Below are 25,643 nucleotides of genomic sequence, written 5' to 3' on the forward strand. Positions count from 1 at the left end.
AACAGACCTGAGACTGGCCACTGTGCTATCCTGGAGGTTAGAACAGCAACAGACCTGAGACTGGCCACTGTGCTATACTGGAGGTTAGAACAGCAACAGACCTGAGACTGGCCACTGTGCTATACTGGAGGTTAGAACAGCAACAGACCTGAGACTGGCCACTGTGCTATACTGGAGGTTAGAACAGCAACAGACCTGAGACTGGCCACTGTGCTATACTGGAGGTTAGAACAGCAACAGACCTGATACTGGCCACTGTGCTATACTGGAGGTTAGAACAGCAACAGACCTGAGACTGGCCACTGTGCTATACTGGAGGTTAGAACAGTAACAGACCTGAGACTGGCCACTGTGCTATACTGGAGGTTAGAACAGCAACAGACCTGAGACTGGCCACTGTGCTATACTGGAGTTTAGAACAGCAACAGACCTGAGACTGGCCACTGTGCTATACTGGAGGTTAGAACAGCAACAGACCTGAGACTGGCCACTGTGCTATACTGGAGGTTAGAACAGCAACAGACCTGAGACTGGCCACTGTGCTATACTGGAGGTTAGAACAGTAACAGACCTGAGACTGGCCACTGTGCTATACTGGAGGTTAGAACAGCAACAGACCTGAGACTGGCCACTGTGCTAAACTGGAGGTTAGAACAGCAACAGACCTGAGACTGGCCACTGTGCTATCCTGGAGGTTAGAACAGCAACAGACCTGAGACTGGCCACTGTGCTATACTGGAGGTTAGAACAGCAACAGACCTGAGACTGGCCACTGTGCTATCCTAGAGGTTAGAACAGCAACAGACCTGAGACTGGCCACTGTGCTATCCTGGAGGTTAGAACAGCAACAGACCTGAGACTGGCCACTGTGCTATACTGGAGGTTAGAACAGCAACAGACCTGAGACTGGCCACTGTGCTATACTGGAGGTTAGAACAGTAACAGACCTGAGACTGGCCACTGTGCTATACTGGAGGTTAGAACAGCAACAGACCTGAGACTGGCCACTGTGCTAAACTGGAGGTTAGAACAGCAACAGACCTGAGACTGGCCACTGTGCTATACTGGAGGTTAGAACAGCAACAGACCTGAGACTGGCCACTGTGCTATACTGGAGGTTAGAACAGCAACAGACCTGAGACTGGCCACTGTGCTATACTGGAGGTTAGAACAGCAACAGACCTGAGACTGGCCACTGTGCTATACTGGAGGTTAGAACAGCAACACTTCTCCAGGTTCAACACAATCTCTATCCCATTCTGAAGGAGAAAGTCCCTCTGTCTACCATAGAGGTTCTACCAATAGAGGTTACCAGTGGTGTGAAGTACTTAAGTAAAAATAGTTTTAAATCGTTTTTTGGGGTATCTGTACTTTACTCTAATATTGATCTTTTTGACAACTTTTACTTTTACTTCACTACATTCCTAAAGAAAATGATGTACTTTTTACTCCATACATTTTCCCTGACAACCATAAGTACTCGTTACGTTTTGAATCCCTAGCAGGACAGGAAAATAGTCTAATTCATCCCCAGTCATCCCTACTCCCTCTGATCTGGAGGACTCACTAAACACATACTTTGTGTGTAAACTAAAAAAAACAAGAAAACTATACTGTCTGGTTTGCTTTATATGAGGAATTGTAGAGTAGTTAGCTCTACAATTCGTTCTGTAGCTCAGTTGGTAGAGCATGGCGCTTGTAACGCCAGGGTAGTGGGTTCAAGACCACCCATACGTAGAATGTATGCACACATGACTGTAAGTCGCTTTGGATAAAAGCGTCTGCTAAATGGCATATATTATTATTATTATTATTATTACTTTTGATACTTAAGTATATTTTAACAATTACTTTTACTGTTGATACTTAAGTATATTTAAAAATACAAACTTTTAGACTTTTACTCAAGTAGTATTTTACTAGGTGTCTTTCATTTCATTTTCTATTAAGGTATTTTTACTTTTACTCAAGTTTGACAATTGGATACTTTTCCCACCACTGGAGGTTACAGGTTACAAGCAACATTCCAGAGGCACCTGTGTCATGCCTAGTGTCTTTCCAACCTGATGAAAGTATGACCCTCTGACAGGCAGAGTGTTTAAAAAGCCTGGAGATATCCATGTCACAGGAGCTTAGGGGCTATAATCACTTCCACACCCTGAGTTGTGGAGGGCTGGAGGCCGGCTGGATGGAACCATGGAGCTACCCAGTGGGATTATGACTCCCAATCCTCGGCACCATCTCTAACCCTGCTCTCTCTGCTGTAATCTCAGTTAGTGATTGTAATTGACCGTGGAACCTGGCCATAATGTGGTGTGAGAGATGCTGAGGTCCCGGGAATATTTGTGCAGATTACATGGATGGAGAAGTGGGATCCTGACTGAGGTACAGATTACATGGATAGAGTAGTGGGAGCCTCACTGAGGTAATGGTTACATGGATAGAGCAGGGGGAGCCTGACTGAGGTACAGATTACATGGATAGAGTAGTGGGAGCCTCACTGAGGTAATGGTTACATGGATAGAGCAGTGGGAGCCTGACTGAGGTACAGATGACATGGATAGAGTAGTGGGAGCCTGACTGAGGTAATGGTTACATGGATAGAGCAGGGGGAGCCTGACTGAGGTACAGATGACATGGATAGAGTAGTGGGAGCCTGACTGAGGTAATGGTTACATGGATAGAGCAGGGGGAGCCTGACTGAGGTACAGATGACATGGATAGAGTAGTGGGAGCCTCACTGAGGTAATGGTTACATGGATAGAGCAGGGGGAGCCTGACTGAGGTACAGATGACATGGATAGAGTAGTGGGAGCCTCACTGAGGTAATGGTTACATGGATAGTGCAGGGGGAGCCTGACTGAGGTACAGATGACATGGATAGAGTAGTGGGAGCCTGACTGAGGTAATGGTTACATGGATAGAGCAGGGGGAGCCTGACTGAGGTACAGATGACATGGATAGAGTAGTGGGAGCCTGACTGAGGTAATGGTTACATGGATAGAGCAGGGGGAGCCTGACTGAGGTACAGATGACATGGATAGAGTAGTGGGAGCCTGACTGAGGTAATGGTTACATGGATAGAGCAGGGGGAGCCTGATTGAGGTAATGGTTACATGGATAGAGCAGTGGGAGCCTGACTGAGGTACAGATTACATGGATAGAGCAGTGGGAGCCTGACTGAGGTAATGGTTACATGGATAGAGCAGTGGGAGCCTGACTGAGGTAATGGTTACATGGATAGAGCAGTGGGAGCCTGACTGAGGTACAGATTACATGGATAGAGCAGTGGGAGCCTGACTGAGGTAATGGTTACATGGATAGAGCAGTGGGAGCCTGACTGAGGTACAGATTACATGGATAGAGCAGTGGGAGCCTGACTGAGGTAATGGTTACATGGATAGAGCAGTGGGAGCCTGACTGAGGTACAGATTACATTACCTTCCTGGGGAGTGTCTGTCTGATGTTTTGAGAATAGGGCCATATGGAATTCTGGGTGGAATTCTGGGAACATTTAGGCGTTGGCCCTGGTGTTGTTTTTACGTGGGTGTGTGACAGTGATTGACACCTGATTAGTAAATGTGTAAATCCTCAAGAACTTATTTTACTGGTTTGACACAGAAAGATCACACAAGGTGCTGTTATTGGCCACGTAATAGATTCAACATGTGAAATGCATTAGAAAATATGTGTTTTTCTCTTATGTTATGTAGTCTAGCTAGCTGCTATAAGCACACATGAAGTTCACACTTTTTAACATTCTGATCCTGGCTTCAAGGCAAATGTTTAGAAGCCAGAAACGTTTTTTTCTACGTTGTTGGTGTGTTTGTTAACTTTTTGACAGCCAGTTTGAAGTCAGCTGTGTTAAACCTCCAGGAGTCCCAGCCCCGTTGAAGGCCTCAGATACACTGTTTCAGATCCAGTCATCCCTCAGAGGACGGATCATTTTCATTCCTTTCATTTTTTTCTGACCTACTTGGCCGTACTTCCATAGACACCCAGCTCTCCAGATCAAAAACGTTCAGAAAGAACCAGAGGAATTCTGAAACTAGGGGAAAAAAGTCAAGTAGATCTTTAACTTACTATAAGGAAAATAACCTCATTAAAATCCCTGAGGTGTTTGCAGAGCAGAATAGTGATCTTAGCAGTGGTTTGGTGTGTGTGTGTGTATGCGCCTGGGCGTGTGTGCGTGTTCGTGTGTAACGCAATGACGAGGCCTAGCCAATGGTTAGCAGAGAGCTGACTTGGCAAACATGTTCGCAGTCCAGGATAGAATATGACCTCTGGGGTTGTAGTAGAGAGACAGACCAGACTAGAATATGACCTCTGGGGTTGTAGTAGAGAGACAGACCAGACTAGAATATGACCTCTGGGGTTGTAGTAGAGAGACAGACCAGACTAGAATATGACCTCTGGGGTTGTAGTAGAGAGACAGACCAGACTAGGATATGACCTCTGGGGTTGTAGTAGAGAGACAGACCAGACTAGAATATGACCTCTGGGGTTGTAGTAGAGAGACAGTCCAGACTAGAATATGACCTCTGGGGTTGTAGTAGAGAGACAGAACAGACAGACCAGACTAGAATATGACCTCTGGGGTTGTTGATGAGAGACAGACCAGACTAGAATATGACCTCCGGGGTTGTAGTAGAGAGACAGACCAGACTAGAATATGACCTCTGGGGTTGTAGTAGAGAGACAGTCCAGACTAGAATATGACCTCTGGGGTTGTAGTAGAGAGACAGAACAGACAGACCAGACTAGAATATGACCTCCGGGGTTGTAGTAGAGAGACAGACCAGACTAGAATATGACCTCTGGGGTTGTAGTAGAGAGACAAACCAGACTAGAATATGACCTCTGGGGTTGTAGTAGAAAGACAGGCCAGACTAGAATATGACCTCTGGGGTTGTAGTAGAGAGACAGACCAGACTAGAATATGACCTATGGCCTCTGGGGTTGTGGTAGAGAGACAGACCAGACTAGAATATGACCTCTGGGGTTGTGGTAGAGAGACAGACCAGACTAGAATATGACCTCTGGGGTTGTAGAAGAGAGACAGACCAGACTAGAATATGACCTCTGGGGTTGTGGTAGAGAGACAGACCAGACTAGAATATGACCTCTGGGTTTGTGGTAGAGAGACAGGCCAGACTAGAATATGACCTCTAGGGTTGTAGTAGAGAGACAGACCAGACTAGAATATGACCTATGACCTCTGGGGTTGTGGTAGAGAGACAGACCAGACTAGAATATGACCTCTGGGGTTGTAGTAGAGAGACAGACCAGACTAGAATATGACCTCTGGGGTTGTGGTAGAGAGACAGACCAGACTAGAATATGACCTCTGGGGTTGTAGCAGAGAGACAGACCAGACTAGAATATGACCTCTGGGGTTGTAGTAGAGAGACAGACCAGACTAGAATATGACCTCTGGGGTTGTAGTAGAGAGACAGACCAGACTAGAATATGACCTCTGGGGTTGTGGTAGAGAGACAGACCAGACTAGAATATGACCTCTGGGGTTGTAGCAGAGAGACAGACCAGACTAGAATATGACCCTCCAGCAGCAGTTACCTCCAGATCTGCTGAGCCAGTGGGCCTCCAAGGGGCCTTCTAGTCTGTCTCTAATTGGCCTACACTAGAGTGTGAGGTATGAGGGGGGAAGTGCAGTTCTTGGTTTGACTGTTCTCCAACTCTAAGTCTGCGTGCCTCGGTGAGGTAAACTGCTAAATGCTCCCATCTCTCTATCACCCTCCTTATCCTCTCTGTGGGCACCTACCGCAAGCACGTGCACACACACACACACACACACACACACACACACACACACACACACACACACACACACACACACACACACACACACACACACACACACACACACACACACACACACACACACACACACACACACACACACACACACACACACACACACACACACTATGTGATGTCTTTATAAACAGGCTCTATAATGCTCCGGCAAATAAAGCCTGAGAGAGAGAATGGAGCCTTATGTCTCAGCCTGGCAGACCAGAACTCCCATTGGTCCAGGAGGGAGCTGCTAGAGAGAGCAAGGTCGTAGAGAGGAGTAGCTGCCTGGTCGTAGAGAGGAGTAGCTGCCTGGTCGTAGAGAGGAGTAGCTGCCTGGTCGTAGAGAGGAGTAGCTGCCTGGTCGTAGAGAGGAGTAGCTGCCTGGCCGTAGAGAGGAGTAGCTGCCTGGTCGTAGAGAGGAGTAGCTGCCTGGTCGTAGAGAGGAGTAGCTGCCTGGTCGTAGAGAGGAGTAGCTGCCTGGCCGTAGAGAGGAGTAGCTACCTGGTCGTAGAGAGGAGTAGCTGCCTGGTCATAGAGAGGACTAGCTGCCTGGTCGTAGAGAGGAGTCGCTACCTGGTCGTAGAGAGGAGTAGCTGCCGGGTCGTAGAGAGGAGTAGCTGCCTGGTCGTAGTGGCAGAAAGAAGAGAGGAGTAGCTGCTGGTCAGGAGAGAGGAGAAAGGAGAGAGGAGTGGAAAGGAGAGAGGAGTCACCTGCTGGTCGTTGTGGTAGAAAGAAGAGAGGAGTAGCTGCTGGTCATAGTGGTAGAAAGGAGAGAGGAGTAGCTGCCTGGTCGTAGAGAGGAGTAGCTGCCTGGCCGTAGAGAGGAGTAGCTGCCTGGCCGTAGAGAGGAGTAGCTGCCTGGTCGTAGAGAGGAGTAGCTGCCTGGTCGTAGAGAGGAGTAGCTGCCTGGCCGTAGAGAGGAGTAGCTACCTGGTCGTAGAGAGGAGTAGCTGCCTGGTCATAGAGAGGACTAGCTGCCTGGTCGTAGAGAGGAGTCGCTACCTGGTCGTAGAGAGGAGTAGCTGCCGGGTCGTAGAGAGGAGTAGCTGCCTGGTCGTAGTGGCAGAAAGAAGAGAGGAGTAGCTGCTGGTCAGGAGAGAGGAGAAAGGAGAGAGGAGTGGAAAGGAGAGAGGAGTCACCTGCTGGTCGTTGTGGTAGAAAGAAGAGAGGAGTAGCTGCTGGTCATAGTGGTAGAAAGGAGAGTTTTTTTTAGCTGCCTGGTCGTAGAGAGGAGTAGCTGCCTGGTTTAGAGAGGAGTTTTTTTTAGCTGCCTGGTTGTTAGGAGAGAGGTTTAGCTGCCTGGTCGTAGGAGAGGAGTTTTTGCCTGGTTTAATGGGAGTAGACCTGGTCTGTTTAAGAGAGGAGTAGCTGCCTGGTCATAGAGAGGACTAGCTGCCTGGTGGTGAGAGGAGTCGTTTTTACCTGGTTAGAGAGGAGTAGCTGCCGGGTCTGTTTAATGGGAGTAGCTGCCTGGTTTAGTGGCAGTTTAAGAAGAGAGGAGTTTTGCTGGTCATGGAGAGAGGAGAAAGGAGAGAGGAGTGGAAAGGAGAGAGGAGTCACCTGCTGGTCGTTGTGGTAGAAAGAAGAGAGGAGTAGCTGCTGGTCATAGTGGTAGAAAGGAGAGTTTTTTTTCTGTTTAATGGTGTTGTTAGGATCTGTTTTTTTGCTGTTTAATGGTGTTGTTAGGATCAGTTTTTTTGCTGTTTAATGGTGTTGTTAGGATCTGGTTTTTTTTCTGTTTAATGGTGTTGTTAGGATCTGTTTTTTTCTGTTTAATGGTGTTGTTAGGATCAGTTCTTTGCTGTTTAATGGTGTTGTTAGGATCAGTTTTTTGCTGTTTAATGGTGTTGTAGGGTCAGTTTCTGTTTAATGGTGTTGTTAGGATCTGTTCTTTTCTGTTTAATGGTGTTGTTAGGATCTGTTTTTTTGCTGTTTAATGGTGTTGTTAGGATCAGTTTTTTTGCTGTTTAATGGTGTTGTTAGGATCTGTTTTTTTTCTGTTTAATGGTGTTGTTAGGATCTGTTTTTTTCTGTTTAATGGTGTTGTTAGGATCAGTTTTTTGCTGTTAAATGGTGTTGTTAGGATCAGTTTTTTGCTGTTTAATGGTGTTGTAGGGTCAGTTTCTGTTTAATGGTGTTGTTAGGATCTGTTCTTTTCTGTTTAATGGTGTTGTTAGGATCAGTTCTTTTCTGTTTAATGGTGTTGTTAGGATCAGTTTTTTTGCTGTTTAATGGTGTTGTTGGAACAGTTTTTTTCTGTTTAATGGTGTTGTAGGATCAGTTTTTTTCTGTTTAATGGTGTTGTTAGGATCTGTTTTTTTGCTGTTTAATGGTGTTGTTAGGATCAGTTCTTTTCTGTTTAATGGTGTTGTTAGGATCAGTTCTTTTCTGTTTAATGGTGTTTTTAGGATCAGTTCTTTGCTGTTTAATGGTGTTGTTGGAACAGTTTTTTTCTGTTTAATGGTGTTGTAGGATCAGTTTTTTTCTGTTTAATGGTGTTGTTAGGATCTGTTTTTTTCTGTTTAATGGTGTTGTAGGATCAGTTTTTTTGCTGTTTAATGGTGTTGTTGGATCAGTTTTTTTCTGTTAAATGGTGTTGTTAGGATCAGTTTTTTGCTGTTTAATGGTGTTGTAGGGTCAGTTTCTGTTTAATGGTGTTGTTAGGATCTGTTCTTTTCTGTTTAATGGTGTTGTTAGGATCTGTTCTTTTCTGTTTAATGGTGTTGTTAGGATCTGTTTTTTTCTGTTTAATGGTGTTGTTAGGATCTGTTTTTTTCTGTTTAATGGTGTTGTTAGGATCTGTTTTTTTGCTGTTTAATGGTGTTGTTAGGATCTGTTTTTTGCTGTTTAATGGTGTTGTTAGGATCTGTTTTTTTCTGTTTAATGGTGTTGTTAGGATCTGTTTTTTGCTGTTTAATGGTGTTGTTAGGATCAGTTCTTTGCTGTTTAATGGTGTTGTTAGGATCTGTTTTTTGCTGTTTAATGGTGTTGTTAGGATCTGTTTTTTGCTGTTTAATGGTGTTGTTAGGATCTGTTTTTTGCTGTTTAATGGTGTTGTTAGGATCAGTTCTTTTCTGTTTAATGGTGTTGTTAGGATCTGTTTTTTGCTGTTTAATGGTGTTGTTAGGATCTGTTTTTTGCTGTTTAATGGTGTTGTTAGGATCTGTTTTTTTCTGTTTAATGGTGTTGTTATGATCTGTTTTTTGCTGTTTAATGGTGTTGTAGGATCTGTTTTTTGCTGTTTAATGGTGTTGTTAGGATTAATGGTTTTTTGCTGTTTAATGGTGTTGTTAGGATCAGTTCTTTTCTGTTTAATGGTGTTGTTAGGATCTGTTTTTTGCTGTTTAATGGTGTTGTTAGGATCTGTTTTTTGCTGTTTAATGGTGTTGTTAGGATCTGTTTTTTTCTGTTTAATGGTGTTGTTATGATCTGTTTTTTGCTGTTTAATGGTGTTGTAGGATCTGTTTTTTGCTGTTTAATGGTGTTGTTAGGATCTGTTTTTTGCTGTTTAATGGTGTTGTTAGGATCAGTTCTTTTCTGTTTAATGGTGTTGTTAGGATCAGTTCTTTGCTGTTTAATGGTGTTGTTGGAACAGTTTTTTTTCTGTTTAATGGTGTTGTAGGATCAGTTTTTTTCTGTTTAATGGTGTTGTTAGGATCAGTTCTTTGCTGTTTAATGGTGTTGTTGGAACAGTTTTTTTTCTGTTTAATGGTGTTGTAGGATCAGTTTTTTTCTGTTTAATGGTGTTGTTAGGATCTGTTTTTTTGCTGTTTAATGGTGTTGTTAGGATCAGTTCTTTTCTGTTTAATGGTGTTGTTAGGATCAGTTCTTTTCTGTTTAATGGTGTTTTTAGGATCAGTTCTTTGCTGTTTAATGGTGTTGTTGGAACAGTTTTTTTCTGTTTAATGGTGTTGTAGGATCAGTTTTTTTCTGTTTAATGGTGTTGTTAGGATCTGTTTTTTTCTGTTTAATGGTGTTGTTAGGATCAGTTTTTTTCTGTTTAATGGTGTTGTTGGATCTGTTTTTTTTTCTGTTTAATGGTGTTGTTAGGATCTGTTTTTGCTGTTTAATGCTGTTGTAGGATCAGTTTTTTCTGTTTAATGGTGTTGTTAGGATCTGTTTTTTCTGTTTAATGGTGTTGTTAGGATCTGTTCTTTTCTGTTTAATGGTGTTGTTAGGATCTGTTTTTTTCTGTTTAATGGTGTTGTTAGGATCTGTTTTTTGCTGTTTAATGGTGTTGTTAGGATCTGTTTTTTGCTGTTTAATGGTGTTGTTAGGATCTGTTTTTTGCTGTTTAATGGTGTTGTTAGGATCTGTTCTTTGCTGTTTAATGGTGTTGTTAGGATCTGTTTTTTGCTGTTTAATGGTGTTGTTAGGATCTGTTTTTTGCTGTTTAATGGTGTTGTTAGGATCTGTTTTTTGCTGTTTAATGGTGTTGTTAGGATCAGTTCTTTTCTGTTTAATGGTGTTGTTAGGATCTGTTTTTTGCTGTTTAATGGTGTTGTTAGGATCTGTTTTTTGCTGTTTAATGGTGTTGTTAGGATCTGTTTTTTTCTGTTTAATGGTGTTGTTAGGATCTGTTTTTTGCTGTTTAATGGTGTTGTAGGATCTGTTTTTTGCTGTTTAATGGTGTTGTTAGGATCTGTTTTTTGCTGTTTAATGGTGTTGTTAGGATCAGTTTTTTTCTGTTTAATGGTGTTGTTAGGATCTGTTTTTTTCTGTTTAATGGTGTTGTTAGGATCTGTTTTTTGCTGTTTAATGGTGTTGTTAGGATCTGTTTTTTGCTGTTTAATGGTGTTGTTTAGTTTTTCTGTTTAATGGTGTTGTTAGGATCTGTTTTTTTCTGTTTAATGGTGTTGTTAGGATCTGTTTTTTTCTGTTTAATGGTGTTGTTAGGATCTGTTTTTTGCTGTTTAATGGTGTTGTTAGGATCTGTTTTTTTTGCTGTTTAATGGTGTTGTTAGGATCTGTTTTTTGCTGTTTAATGGTGTTGTTAGGATCTGTTTTTTGCTGTTTAATGGTGTTGTTAGGATCTGTTTTTTTCTGTTTAATGGTGTTGTTAGGATCTGTTTTTTGCTGTTTAATGGTGTTGTTAGGATCTGTTTTTTGCTGTTTAATGGTGTTGTTAGGATCTGTTTTTTGCTGTTTAATGGTGTTGTTAGGATCAGTTCTTTTCTGTTTAATGGTGTTGTTAGGATCTGTTTTTTTCTGTTTAATGGTGTTGTTAGGATCTGTTTTTTGCTGTTTAATGGTGTTGTTAGGATCTGTTTTTTGCTGTTTAATGGTGTTGTTAGGATCTGTTTTTTGCTGTTTAATGGTGTTGTTAGGATCTGTTTTTTGCTGTTTAATGGTGTTGTTAGGATCTGTTTTTTTCTGTTTAATGGTGTTGTTAGGATCTGTTTTTTTCTGTTTAATGGTGTTGTTAGGATCTGTTTTTTGCTGTTTAATGGTGTTGTTAGGATCTGTTTTTTTGCTGTTTAATGGTGTTGTTAGGATCTGTTTTTTGCTGTTTAATGGTGTTGTTAGGATCTGTTTTTTGCTGTTTAATGGTGTTGTTAGGATCTGTTTTTTTCTGTTTAATGGTGTTGTTAGGATCTGTTTTTTGCTGTTTAATGGTGTTGTTAGGATCTGTTTTTCTAGGATCTTTTTTGCTGTTTAATGGCCTCTGTCTGTTGATTATATCTGATGTTGTTTGTTAGGATCTGTTTTTTTTGTTTAATGGTTTGTTTATGGTCTGTTTTTTGCTGTTTAATGGTGTTGTTAGGATCTGTTTTTGCTGTTTAATGGTGTTGTTAGGATCTGTTTTTTGCTGTTTAATGGTGTTGTTAGGATCTGTTTTTTCTGTTTAATGGTGTTGTTAGGATCAGTTTTTTCTGTTTAATGGTGTTGTTAGGATCAGTTTTTTTCTGTTTAATGGTGTTGTTAGGATCTGTTTTTTTCTGTTTAATGGTGTTGTTAGGATCTGTTTTTTTGCTGTTTAATGGTGTTGTTAGGATCAGTTCTTTGCTGTTTAATGGTGTTGTTAGGATCTGTTTTTTTATGTTTAATGGTGTTGTAGGATCAGTTTTTTTATGTTTAATGGTGTTGTTAGGATCTGTTTTTTTCTGTTTAATGGTGTTGTTAGGATCTGTTTTTTTCTGTTTAATGGTGTTGTTAGGATCTGTTTTTTTCTGTTTAATGGTGTTGTTAGGATCTGTTTTTTTCTGTTTAATGGTGTTGTTAGGATCTGTTTTTTTTATGTTTAATGGTGTTGTTAGGATCTGTTTTTTTCTGTTTAATGGTGTTGTTAGGATCTGTTTTTTTCTGTTTAATGGTGTTGTTAGGATCTGTTTTTTTCTGTTTAATGGTGTTGTTAGGATCTGTTTTTTTCTGTTTAATGGTGTTGTTAGGATCAGTTTTTTTCTGTTTAATGGTTTTGTTAGGATCTGTTTTTTTCTGTTTAATGGTTTTGTTAGGATCAGTTCTTTGCTGTTTAATGGTGTTGTTGGATCAGTTTTCTTCTGTTTAATGATGTTCTTGGACAAAATACAGGTTCTTGAGAAAGTTCTCTAGAGAAGTGTAGGATGGTGAGATGGTTGCTCATCAAACGTTTATTATTTTATAGTCAAAGCGTATCTTGAATATGAATCATGATCGTCCCTAGGTTTCTTCATAGGTTTCTTCATAGGTTTCTTCATAGGTTTCTTCATTCTAATGAGTTTTTCATGGCGACTGTGCTGTTTCTTCTTCTTTGCTTCTTATCTGTAAAGAACTTTGTGACATCTGCTTTATAAACATACATTTGGTTTGATCTGAACAAATCATAATGACCATATGAATTTGCTGGTTCAGTCCATCTCAGTGTTGACATTCTAACTCTCAGAACTAAGAATGATTTCTCCTGTAGTAGGTCACATGCATCATCATATCAACCATGTTGCACTTACATGTTATTATCCCGTTTCATATTATGACTGGTAACCGCTAACGAGTGCCTAAATGTCTCTCACATATTGCGGCACCTCTGTTTAATCTGATAATGAGCACGTTGGCCTGTGTCGGCTGCGGCAGTGGGGATGATGCAGGTCTCGGTTAGTCATAATGAGGATAGAGTTGCAGTGTGCAGGACGTTAGAGAGAAAGCTGAAGTTCATTACAAAAAGGTCTCTGGTTTCTACTGCCTGGCCCTGAATTCAGCCTCCAACATCATAGGATTCAATTCCTCTCTGCTCCCGTCTCATTCCACAGGCAGCACGGCCTCAATCCAACGGTGACAGATGTTGCTTCAGTGAGGTTGCTTCTGTCTGTTGGTGGGGATTATATCTGATAAACAGTGAGCTCACACAGCCTCTGTCTGTTGGTGGGGATTACATCTGATAAACATTGAACTCACGCAGCCTCTGTCTGTTGGTGGGGATTATATCTGATAAACATTGAACTCACGCAGCCTCTGTCTGTTGGTGGGGATTATATCTGATAAACATTGAACTCACGCAGCCTCTGTCTGTTGGTGGGTATTATATCTGATAAACAGTGAGCTCACACAGCCTCTGTCTGTTGGTGGGGATTATATCTAATAAACAGTGAGCTCACACAGCCTCTGTCTGTTGGTGGGGATTATATCTGATAAACAGTGAGCTCACACAGCCTCTGTCTGTTGGTGGGGATTATATCTGATAAACAGTGAGCTCACACCGCCTCTGTCTGTTGGTGGGGATTATATCTGATAAACAGTGAGCTCACGCAGCCTCTGTCTGTTGGTGGGGGTTATATCTGATAAACAGTGAGCTCACACAGCCTCTGTCTGTTGGTGGGGTTATATCTGATAAACAGTGAGCTCACACAGCCTCTGTCTGTTGGTGGGGATTATATCTGATAAACAGTGAGCTCACACAGCCTCTGTCTGTTGGTGGGGTTATATCTGATAAACAGTGAGCTCACACAGCCTCTGTCTGTTGGTGGGGATTATATCTGATAAACAGTGAGCTCACACAGCCTCTGTCTGTTGGTGGGGATTATATCTGATAAACAGTGAGCTCACACAGCCTCTGTCTGTTGGTGGGGGTTATATCTGATAAACAGTGAGCTCACACAGCCTCTGTCTGTTGGTGGGGATTATATCTGATAAACAGTGAGCTCACACAGCCTCTGTCTGTTGGTGGGGATTATATCTGATAAACAGTGAGCTCACACAGCCTCTGTCTGTTGGTGGGGATTATATCTGATAAACAGTGAGCTCACACAGCCTCTGTCTGTTAGTGGGTATTATATCTGATAAACAGTGAGCTCACACAGCCTCTGTCTGTTGGTGGGGATTATATCTGATAAACAGTGAGCTCACACAGCCTCTGTCTGTTGGTGGGGATTATATCTGATAAACAGTGAGCTCACACAGCCTCTGTCTGTTGGTGGGGATTATATCTGATAAACAGTGAGCTCACACAGCCTCTGTCTGTTGGTGGGGATTATATCTAATAAACAGTGAGCTCACACAGCCTCTGTCTGTTGGTGGGGATTATATCTGATAAACAGTGAGCTCACACAGCCTCTGTCTGTTGGTGGGGATTATATCTGATAAACAGTGAGCTCACACAGCCTCTGTCTGTTGGTGGGGATTATATCTGATAAACAGTGAGCTCACGCAGCCTCTGTCTGTTGGTGGGGATTATATCTGATAAACAGTGAGCTCACACAGCCTCTGTCTGTTGGTGGGGGTTATATCTGATAAACATTGAACTCACGCAGCCTCTGTCTGTTGGTGGGGGTTATATCTGATAAACAGTGAGCTCACGCAGCCTCTGTCTGTTGGTGGGGATTATATCTGATAAACAGTGAGCTCACACAGCCTCTGTCTGTTGGTGGGGATTATATCTGATAAACAGTGAGCTCACACAGCCTCTGTCTGTTGGTGGGGTTATATCTGATAAACAGTGAGCTCACACAGCCTCTGTCTGTTGGTGGGGTTATATCTGATAAACAGTGAGCTCACACAGCCTCTGTCTGTTGGTGGGTATTATATCTGATAAACAGTGAGCTCACACAGCCTCTGTCTGTTGGTGGGGATTATATCTGATAAACAGTGAGCTCACGCAGCCTCTGTCTGTTGGTGGGGATTATATCTGATAAACAGTGAGCTCACACAGCCTCTGTCTGTTGGTGGGGATTATATCTGATAAACAGTGAGCTCACACAGCCTCTGTCTGTTGGTGGGGATTATATCTGATAAACAGTGAGCTCACACAGCCTCTGTCTGTTGGTGGGGGTTATATCTGATAAACAGTGAGCTCACACAGCCTCTGTCTGTTGGTGGGGATTATATCTAATAAACAGTGAGCTCACACCGCCTCTGTCTGTTGGTGGGGATTATATCTGATAAACAGTGAGCTCACACAGCCTCTGTCTGTTGGTGGGGATTATATCTGATAAACAGTGAGCTCACACAGCCTCTGTCTGTTGGTGGGGATTATATCTGATAAACAGTGAGCTCACACAGCCTCTGTCTGTTGGTGGGGGTTATATCTGATAAACAGTGAGCTCACGCAGCCTCTGTCTGTTGGTGGGGGTTATATCTGATAAACAGTGAGCTCACACAGCCTCTGCCTGTTGGTGGGGATTATATCTGATAAACATTGAACTCACGCAGCCTCTGTCTGTTGGTGGGGATTATATCTGATAAGCATTGAACTCACGCAGCCTCTGTCTGTTGGTGGGGGTTATATCTGATAAACATTGAACTCACGCAGCCTCTGTCTGTTGGTGGGGATTATATCTGATAAACATTGAACTCACGCAGCCTCTGTCTGTTGGTGGGGATTATATCTGATAAACATTGAACTCATGCAGCCTCTGTCTGTTGGTGGGGGTTATATCTGATAAACAGTGAGCTCACACAGCCTCTGTCTGTTGGTGGGGATCATATCTGATAAACATTGAACTCACGCAGCCTCTGTCTGTTAGTGGGGTTATATCTGATAAACAGTGAGCTCACACAGCCTCTGTCTGTTGGTGGGTATTATATCTGATAAACAGTGAGCTCACACAGCCTCTGTCTGTTGGTGGGGATTATATCTGATAAACAGTGAGCTCACGCAGCCTCTGTCTGTTGGTGGGGATTATATCTGATAAACAGTGAGCTCACACAGCCTCTGTCTGTTGGTGGGGATTATATCTGATAAACAGTGAGCTCACACAGCCTCTGTCTGTTGGTGGGGATTATATCTGATAAACAGTGAGCTCACACAGCCTCTGTCTGTTGGTGGGGATTATATCTGATAAACATTGAACTCACGCAGCCTCTGTCTGTTGGTGGGGATTATATCTGATAAACAGTGAGCTCACACAGCCTCTGTCTGTTTAAAAAATCATAATCGATCGACCTCTACTACATATGCCTCTCCCTAATGTCAATACGCCTTGTCTATTGCTGTTTTGGTTAATGATAATTGTCTTATTTCACTGTCGAGCCCCCAGCCCAATATGCCTTAGATAGCCCTTTTGTTCAACCCCCCACATATGCGGTGACCTCACCTGGCTCAACTGTTGCCTCTAGAGACAAAACCTCTCTCATCGTCACTCAATGCCTAGGTTTAACCTCCACTGTACTCACATCCTACCATACACTTGTCTGTACATCTATTCTTCAACGCCCAGAAATCTGCTCCTTTTACTCTCTGTTCTTAACGCACTAGACGACCAGTTCTTATAGCCTTTAGCCGTACCCTTATCCTACTCCTCCTCTGTTCCTCTAGTGATGTAGAAGTTAACCCAGGCCCTGCAGCCCACAGCACCATTCCCATTCCCCAGGCGCTCTCATTTGTTGACTTCCGTAACCGTAAAAGCCTTGGTTTCATGCATGTTAACATTAAAAGCCTCCCCCATAAGTTTGCTTTATTCACTACTTTAGCACACTCTGCCAACCCAGATGTACTAGCCATGTCTGATTTCTGTCTTAGGAAGGACACCAAAAATCCAGAAATTTCCTTCCCCAACCTCAACATTTTCCGACAAGATAGAATTGCCAAAGGGGGCGGAGTTGCAATCTACTGCAGAGTTCTGTCATACTATCCAGGTCTGTGCCCAAACAATTCAAGCTTCTACTTTTAAAAATCCAGAAACAAGTCTCTCACCGTTGCTGCTTGTTATAGACCCCCTTCAGCCCCCAGCTGTGCCCTGGACACCATATGTGAATTGATTGCCCCCCATCTGTCTTCAGAGTTCATACTGTTAGGTGACTTAAACTGGGATATAATTAACACCCCGGCCGCTCTAAAATCTAAGCTATATGCCCTCAATCTAACACAAATGATCAATGAACCTACCAGGTACAACCCTAAATCCGTAACCATGGGCACCCTCTTAGATATCATCCTAACCAACTTGCCCTCTAAATACACCTCTGCTGTCTTCAATCAGGATCTCTGTGATTACTGCCTCATTTCCTGCCTCTGTAATGGGTCTGTGGTCAAATGGCCACCCCTCATCACTGTCAAATGCTCCCTAAAACACTTCAGCAAGCAGGTCTTTCTAATCGACCTGGCTCAGGCATCCTGGAAGGATATTGACCTCATCCCGTCAGTAGAGGATGCCTGGTTGCTCTTTGAAAGAACTTTACTCACCATCTCAAAAAATGTAGAACTAAGAACAGGTATAGCCCTTGGTTCTCCCCAAACTCGACTGTCCTTGACCAGCACAAAAACATCCTGTGGCGTACTGCATTAGCATTGAATAGCCCCCGCGATATTCAACTTTTCAGGGAAGTTAAGGACCAATATACACAGTCAGTTAGGAAAGCTAAGACTTTCTTTTTCAAACAGAAATTTGCATCCTGTAGCACTAATTCCAAAATGCCCCGGCCAACAGCTCTGCACCCACTGAAGCAACTTGCCCAAGCACCCCATGCTTCTCCTTCACCCAAATCCAGTCAGCTGATGTTCTGAAAGAGCTGCAAAATCTGGATCCCTACAATTCAGCTGGGCTAGACAATCTGGACCCTCTTTTTCTAAAATGATCCACCGTAATTGTTGAAAGCCCTATTACTAGCCTGTTCAACCTCTCTTCTGTATTGTCTGAGATCCCCAAAGATTGGAAAGCTGCCGCGGTCATCCCCCTCTTCAAAGGGGGAGACACTCTAGATCCAAACTGTTATAGACCTATGTCCATCCTGCAATTCCTTTCTAAAATCTTTGAAACCCAAGTTAACAAACATATCACCTACCATTTTGAATCCCACCGTGCCTTCTCCACTATGCAATCTGGTTTCTGAGATGGTCATGGGTGCACCTCAGCCACGCTCAAGTTCCTAAATTATATCATAACCGCCATCTATAAAAGACAGTACTGTGCAGCTGTCTTCATCGACCTGGCCAAGGCTTTCGACTCTGTCAATCACTGCATTCTTAGCCATGGTTTCTCAAATGATTTCCTCGCCTGGTTCACCTACACTGCGACCTGTATGCTCTCGTTGGCTGGCCCTCGCTACATTTTCGTTGCCAAACCCACTGGCTCCAGGTCATCTACAAGTCTCTGCTAGGTAAAGCCCCACCTTATCTTATCTCAATGGTCACCATAGCAACACCCACCACCCACCGCACGCACTCCAGCAGGTATATTTCACTGGTCATCCCCAAAGCCAGTACTTACTTTGGCCGCCTTTCCTTACAGTTCTCTGCTGCCAATGCATGGAACGAATTGCAAAAATAATATAATAATAATAATATATGCCATTTAGCAGACGCTTTTATCCAAAGCGACTTACAGTCATGTGTGCATACATTCTACGTATGGGTGGTCCCGGGGATCGAACCCACTACCCTGGCGTTACAAGCGCCATGCTCTACCAACTGAGCTACTGAAGCTGGAAACTTATCTCCCTTTCTAACTTTAAGCATCCACTGTCAGAGCAGCTTACCAATCACTGTACCTGTACACAGCCAATCTGTAAATAGCACACCCAACTACCTCATCCCCATATTATTATTTATCTTCTTGCTCTTTTTCACCCCGGTATCTCTACTTGCATATCATCATCTGCACATCTATCACTCCAGTGTTAATGCTCAATTGTAATTATTTTGCCTCTATGGCCTATTTATTGCCTTTACCTCCCTACTCTTCTACATTTGCACACACTGTACAAAAATGATTCTTCTTCTTTTTCTTTTCTTTTTTATATTGTGTTATTGACTGTATGTTTGTTTATGTTTAACTCTGTGTTGTTGTTTTTGTCGCACTGCTTTGCTTTATCTTGGCCAGGTCGCAGTTGTAAATGAGAACTTGTTCTCTACTGGCCTACCTGGTTAAGTAAAGGTGATTAAAAAAATACAATTATGTTATATTATGTATATACAGTGTTGTAACGATGTGCAAATGGTTAAAGTACAAAAGGGAAATATATAAACATAAATATTGGTTGTATTTACAATGGTGTTTGATCTTCAGTGGTTGCCCTTTCCTTGTGGCAACAGGTCATAAATCTTGCTGCTGTGATGGCACACTGTGGTATTTCACCCAGTAGATATGGGATGATGGCACACTGTGATATTTCACCCAGGAGATTATCACAATCGGGTTTGTTTTCGAATTCTTTGTGGGTCTGTGTCATCTGAGGGAAATATGTGTCTCTAATATGGTCATACATTGGGCAGGAGGTTAAGAAGTGCAGCTCAGTTTGTGGGCAGTGTGCACATAGTCTTCTCTTGAGAGCCAGGTCTGCATTCGGCGCCCTTTCTCAATAGCAAGGCTATGCTCACTGAGTCTGTACATAGTCAAAGCTTTTCTTAAGTTTGGGTCAGTCACAGTGGTCAGGTATTCTGCCACTGTGTGCTCTCTGTTGAGGGCCAAATAGCATTCTAGTTTGCTTTGTTTTTTTTGTTAATTCTTCCCAATGTGTCAAGTAATTATCTTTTTGCTTTCTCAGGATTTGATTTGGGTCTAATTGTGCTGCTGTCCTGTGGGGTCTGTTTGAGTTTGTGAACAGAGCCCCAGGACCAGCATGCTTAGGGGACTCTTCTCCAGGTTCATCTCTCAGTAGGTGATGGCTTTGTTATGAAAGGTTTGGGAATCACTTCCTTTTAGGTGGTTATATAATGAATGTCTCTTTTCTGGATTTTGATAATTAGCGGGTATCGGCCTAATTCTGCTCTGCGTGCATTATTTGGTGTTTTACGTTGTACACGGGGGATATTTTTACAGAATTCTGCATGCAGAGTCTCAATTTGGTGTTTGTACCATTTTGTGAATTCTTGGTTTGTGAGCGGCCCCAGACCTCACAACTATAAAGGGCATAGAGATTTACTATAGAGATTTACAGATTTACTGTCAGGGCCCAGGTCTGGTAGAACCTGTGTAGAAGATCTAGGTGCTGCTATAGCCCCTCCTTGGTTGGTGACAGTCTCTCTCTCTCTCTCTCTCTCTCTCTCTGTCTCTGTCTCTGTCTCTGTCTCTATCTCTGTCTCTGTCTCTGTCTCTCTCTCTGTCTCTGTCTCTGTCTCTCTCTGTCTCTGTCTCTGTCTCTCTCTATCTCTATCTCTATCTCTATCTCTCTCTCTCTATCTCTCTCTGTCTCTCTCTGTCTCTCTCTCTCTGTCTCTGTCTCTCTCTGTCTCTCTCTCTCTCTCTCTCTCTATAATGTTAGTGCAGTTGATTGTACACCGCAGGGTCCAGAGGGTTGAGCGTGCACCGGGCCCCAGGGCCTACTTCAGTCTGCTCTCAGTGTGTTCCAGTGCTGGTGGATTGTCTCTAATGTCTCTAATGGTGACCCTCTACTGTTGGCACTGGGCCACTGGAGACTGAATGGAGCATCATACTTCCATTGTGAGGGCCACACAAAAGGGTGTTTGTTACAGAGCTGAAGCGGACAGGGCGTTTGTGCAAGCCTACCTGCAGTGCTTGTGTGTGTATGTGTTTGCGTGTTTGTGTGTGTTTGTGTGTACTGCTTGGACTTATCTGTTGGGCCTGCTACGGTGGTGTCTGGTGTTATGTCTGTGTGGGGGTTGTCTGCACGCTTCTCCTGCTGGTTGATTTCAACATTTGTTTTCTTCCAGAATGTGAGGGCTGTCATCCTCAGGATGGCTCTCAACTACAAACCCCCATAGCACTGTTTGTCACAATTCTGTCACAGATGTTTTTGTTGTCCTTGTTTAAGATTGTCACTGGGGACGCTGTGTTGTTGTTGACAGGGGGGTATGACCTTGTCTCCATGGAGATGGGAGGCGGAGTCGATCTCTGTGTATTTGAACACCCTCTTGGTGACCTCTGGAGACCTGTGAGACATTGGTGACACCCCCTTTAGTTCTCTCCTCTATTGCCTCCTCTTTTGTCCCTCAACAGACATTGTTGTCATGGTATTGCTTTGGGGGAGGAGAGGATTTGGATAAAGACTAGTGTGAAACTAGATGATTTAGTATCCCTTGCTGCTAAATATTTATACATAAGTTCTGTTCATGGTAACTCAAGTGTATTCAGGGTAGCATAGTATTGAGTAGCATTTTGCCACTACGGTTACCTGTGAAAGCTTGCCTCCTCCACAGTGATTAGATCTAGCCCTGTGAAAGCTTGTCTCCTCCACAATGATTAGATCTAGCCCTGTGAAAGCTTGCCTCCTCCACAGTGATTAGATCTAGCCCTGTGAAAGCTTGCCTCCTCCACAGTGATTAGATCTAGCCCTGTGAAAGCTTGCCTCCTCCATAATGATTAGATCTAGCCCTGTGAATGCTTGCCTTCTCCACAGTGATTAGATCTAGCCCTGTGAAAGCTTGTCTCCTCCACAGTGATTAGATCTAGCCCTGTGAAAGCTTGTCTCCTCCACAGTGATTAGATCTAGCCCTGTGAAAGCTTGTCTCCTCCACAGTGATTAGATCTAGCCCTGTGAAAGCTTGTCTCCTCCACAGTGATTAGATCTAGCCCTGTGAAAGCTTGTCTCCTCCACAGTGATTAGATCTAGCCCTGTGAAAGCTTGTCTCCTCCACAGTGATTAGATCTAGCCCTGTGAAAGCTTGTCTCCTCCACAGTGATTAGATCTAGCCCTAGCCCTCCACAGTGATTAGAAGCTCCACAGTGCTTGTCTCCTCCACAGTGATTAGATCTAGCCCTGTGAAAGCTTGTCTCCTCCACAGTGATTAGATCTAGCCCTGTGATTAAAGCTTGTCTCCTCAGTGATTAGATCTAGCCCTGTGAAAGCTTGTCTCCTCCACAGTGATTAGATCTAGCTTGCTCCCTAGCCCTAGCTTGTCTCCTCCCAGTGTAGAAAGCTTGTCTCCTCCACAGTGATTAGATCTAGCCCTGTGAAAGCTTGTCTCCTCCACAGTGATTAGATCTAGCCCTGTGAAAGCTTGTCTCCTCCACAGTGATTAGATCTAGCCCTCTGAAAGTAGTTTACCCAGACTGTTGATGTTTATGTCTATGTCCATACCTCTCTGCATCAGACCATGTGGAGAGTTTATTGATACAGTGTAGGCTATGTACACGCCTGGCTGTCACAACTGGAGACTTCGTTCATAACCCCCCATTCCAGTATTATATGTCTTCAGTTTAGAAACCTGGGGTCCAAGAATATGAGGTCCTTAAGGTTAAATTGCAGGAAACAGTTTTCCAACCAAAATGAGCTTTTATTCTGTATGCTTTTTAAAATGTCAATTCAGACGAAATTTATTTTTAACATCAAATGTAACTCATTTACATAGGGTCACTGTGTTGTGGAACAATGCTATTAAAATTCTTTCTCTCTGTCTGTCTTTCTCATCAGAAGAGGCAAGAAGCACAGCATCATCCTCCGGACACAGTTATCTGTCAGAGTTCACGCTTGTATCGGTGAGTGAAACACTTTTCATTTTGAAGCACTGTGGGTATTTAAGTTGCGACTGTAAAATGCGGAGGTATCTGGAGTCAGACAATGTTGCTAATGTCAACCTCTGCTGCATCACCTGCACATCTCATTAGAATATATAGTCTCTGTTTGACTTCTTAGTGCGATAGTTTTCAATCATCCAATATCACTCCCAGCTGCTAGGTACAGTAAATAATACATGACATAATAATCATAATAATAAAAATAATAATGCATAATAACAATAATAATGATTATTCATAATAATAATACATAATTATGATAATACATAATAATAAAACATATTAACAATAATACATAATGCTAATAAAAAAATCATAATACATAACATAAGATTAACACATAACATAATAATAAAAATAACAATACATAATACTAATACAAATTATAATCCATAATAATAATAATAATAATAATACAAATTATACAAATTATAATTCATAATAATAGTAATACATAACAATAATACATAACAATAATGCATAATAATTATCATAATACATAATAATAATACATAATTATAATAGTAATTTCAAATTATAATATAATAATAATAGTAATACATAATAATAATAATAAAAATAATAATAAACAAATAATAAATAATAATAATAATACATAATAATAATACAAATAATAATACATACAAAATAATACATAGTAATAGTAACACATAATAATAATACAAGTAATAATACATAGTAATATTATAACACATAATAATAATACAAGTAATAATACATAGTAATAGTAACACATAATAATAGTACAAGTAATAATACACAGGAATAATAACACATAATAATAATACAAGTAATAATACATAGGAATAATAACACATAATAATAATACAAGTAATAATACATAGTAATAATAATAATAATAATAATAATAATAATAGTAATAATAACAAAAATAACAAAAATAATAATAGTAATAGATAATAATAATACAAGTAATAATACATACTAATGATATTACAAATAATAATAAATACTACTAATATATAATATTAATACCTAATAATAATACTAGTATATAATAATAATATATAATATCAATAATAATATAATATATATATATAATATAATAATATTAATAATAATATATTATAATACATAATAATAATAATACAATAATAATAATAATAATATATAATAATAATAATATAATAATATCAATAATAATATATAATAATAATATATATAATAATAATAATACATAATATTAATAATAATGTAGTATAATACATACTAATACATACTAATAATACATAATAATATATAATATCAATAATAGTATATATAATAATAATACATAATATTGATAATAATTTATTATAATAATAATACATAATTATAAAACATAATAATAATACATTGCCAAAACGGGAATTTACAGATCGCATGGCTGTGTGCTCCATTTTATACACCTGTCAGCAACAGGTGTTGCTGAAATAACCAAATCCACTAATTTGAAGGGGTGTCCACATACTTTTGCATATGTAGTGTACATGGTATTTCTAAAGAGCCAAAGTCACTGTGCAGGCAACTACTCTATATCATCATTATATCGTCTGCCACTTCTCCACTGTGTTCCACTGCATCGGCTGATGAATCTGAAAAGATGAAATCCTCTGGGAGAGTGAGGAAAGTGTAGAGGTTGTTATGTTGGTTGTTTTAAAGACGTTTCCCTCTCCCTCCATCATGTTTTATGGCCTTGTTTTAACGCGCTCAACGCTTGATTCCTACGTCAATAAAGCAGGCCTCATAATGAGAGGAAATGAGTAGAGTGATTATAGGCCTGCACACACACACACACACACACACACACACACACACACACACACACACACACACACACACACACACACACACACACACACACACACACACACACACACACACACACACACACACACACACACACACACACACACACACACACTTAGTAAATCAGTCACAAAGCTATTGTTTGGGTCACAGTCTTTCCACTTCTTTGTATATTTCTGTGTTGAGCTCACTGTTTCCATGTGGATGTTAATACTGTGTTTAGTTGGGAACACCTCCTGATATATATTGATGTCCTGTCCTGTCTCTCAGACACACCAGCCTCTATTTTAGGAACCTCTATTACCTGACCTTTCGGCCTTGGAGAGGTGTGTGTGCGTGTGTGCGTGTGTGCGTGTGTGTGCGTGTGTGCGTGTGTGTGTGTGTGTGTGTGTGTGTGTGTGTGTGTGTGTGTGTGTGTGTGTGTGTGTGTGTGTGTGTGTGCGTGTGTGTGTGTGTGTGTGTGTGTGTGTGTGTGTGTGTGTGTGTGTGTGTGTGTGTGTGTGTGTGTGTGTGTGTGTGTGTGTGTGTGTGTGTGTGTGTGTGTGTGAGAGAGAGTTAACTGCTCTAAAATACTGGTTTAAATTATACTTAGTGAGAGACTAGCCCAGTTATGTCCCAGTCTAAACCTGACTCAAACCTGCCCTCCACATCACATTCAACAGCAGTAGCACTGTAGGTTGTGTGTAATACATTTAAGTGCATAATTGTTTTTAATAAGTATTATAATACAAACACGTCCAGCCTGCTTCACTTAATGATGAGTCAGAGCTTGTCTGTGCTCTGGGGATCCTTGCGTGCCCATATACCAAGGTGCTCTGTTCTGTGCAGGCTGGCAGCAAGGCAGTGCTGCAGGCTGCTGCACGTTGACTCTGGTTGCATCCCAACTGCCACCTTCTTCTCTATATAGTGCATTACTTTTGACCAGGGCCCAGATGTAGTGAACTGTGTAGTGAATAGAGTGCCATTTGAGATGCAGACAGTGACAGAGACCATGGAGAGGAGTGCACGTGGCTCTCTCCTGCAGACACACAGGGCCTCCTCCTCCTCTCCTCTCCAGGCTGCCAGGGCTAAAATAACTCAGCAGGGTTAACCTGGAAAAGCCATTAAGCCACGAGCTGTTGGATTTTAATTTGGCCTTTTTCAAAAGTGCTATTTAAGTGTACCAAGACAAGG

The 25,643-nt window shown here is 41.8% G+C and overlaps 1 protein-coding gene across 1 annotated transcript in view; it reads left to right on the plus strand.

Moving 5' to 3' along the window:
- The window catches only part of LOC127919431 (FH1/FH2 domain-containing protein 3-like), a 49,220-nt gene extending 26,360 nt beyond the window's left edge, over positions 1–22,860 (plus strand). The window contains exon 3 of the mRNA XM_052502984.1: positions 22,537–22,860. Coding sequence (XP_052358944.1) covers positions 22,537–22,609 — 73 coding nt within the window. The 3' untranslated portion in view covers positions 22,610–22,860. The remainder of the gene's footprint in view (positions 1–22,536) is intronic.
- The last annotated feature ends 2,783 nt before the right edge of the window (positions 22,861–25,643 follow it).

The sequence above is a fragment of the Oncorhynchus keta genome, unplaced genomic scaffold (genome assembly GCF_023373465.1).
Source record: "Oncorhynchus keta strain PuntledgeMale-10-30-2019 unplaced genomic scaffold, Oket_V2 Un_contig_16649_pilon_pilon, whole genome shotgun sequence".
Lineage (NCBI taxonomy): Eukaryota > Metazoa > Chordata > Actinopteri > Salmoniformes > Salmonidae > Oncorhynchus > Oncorhynchus keta.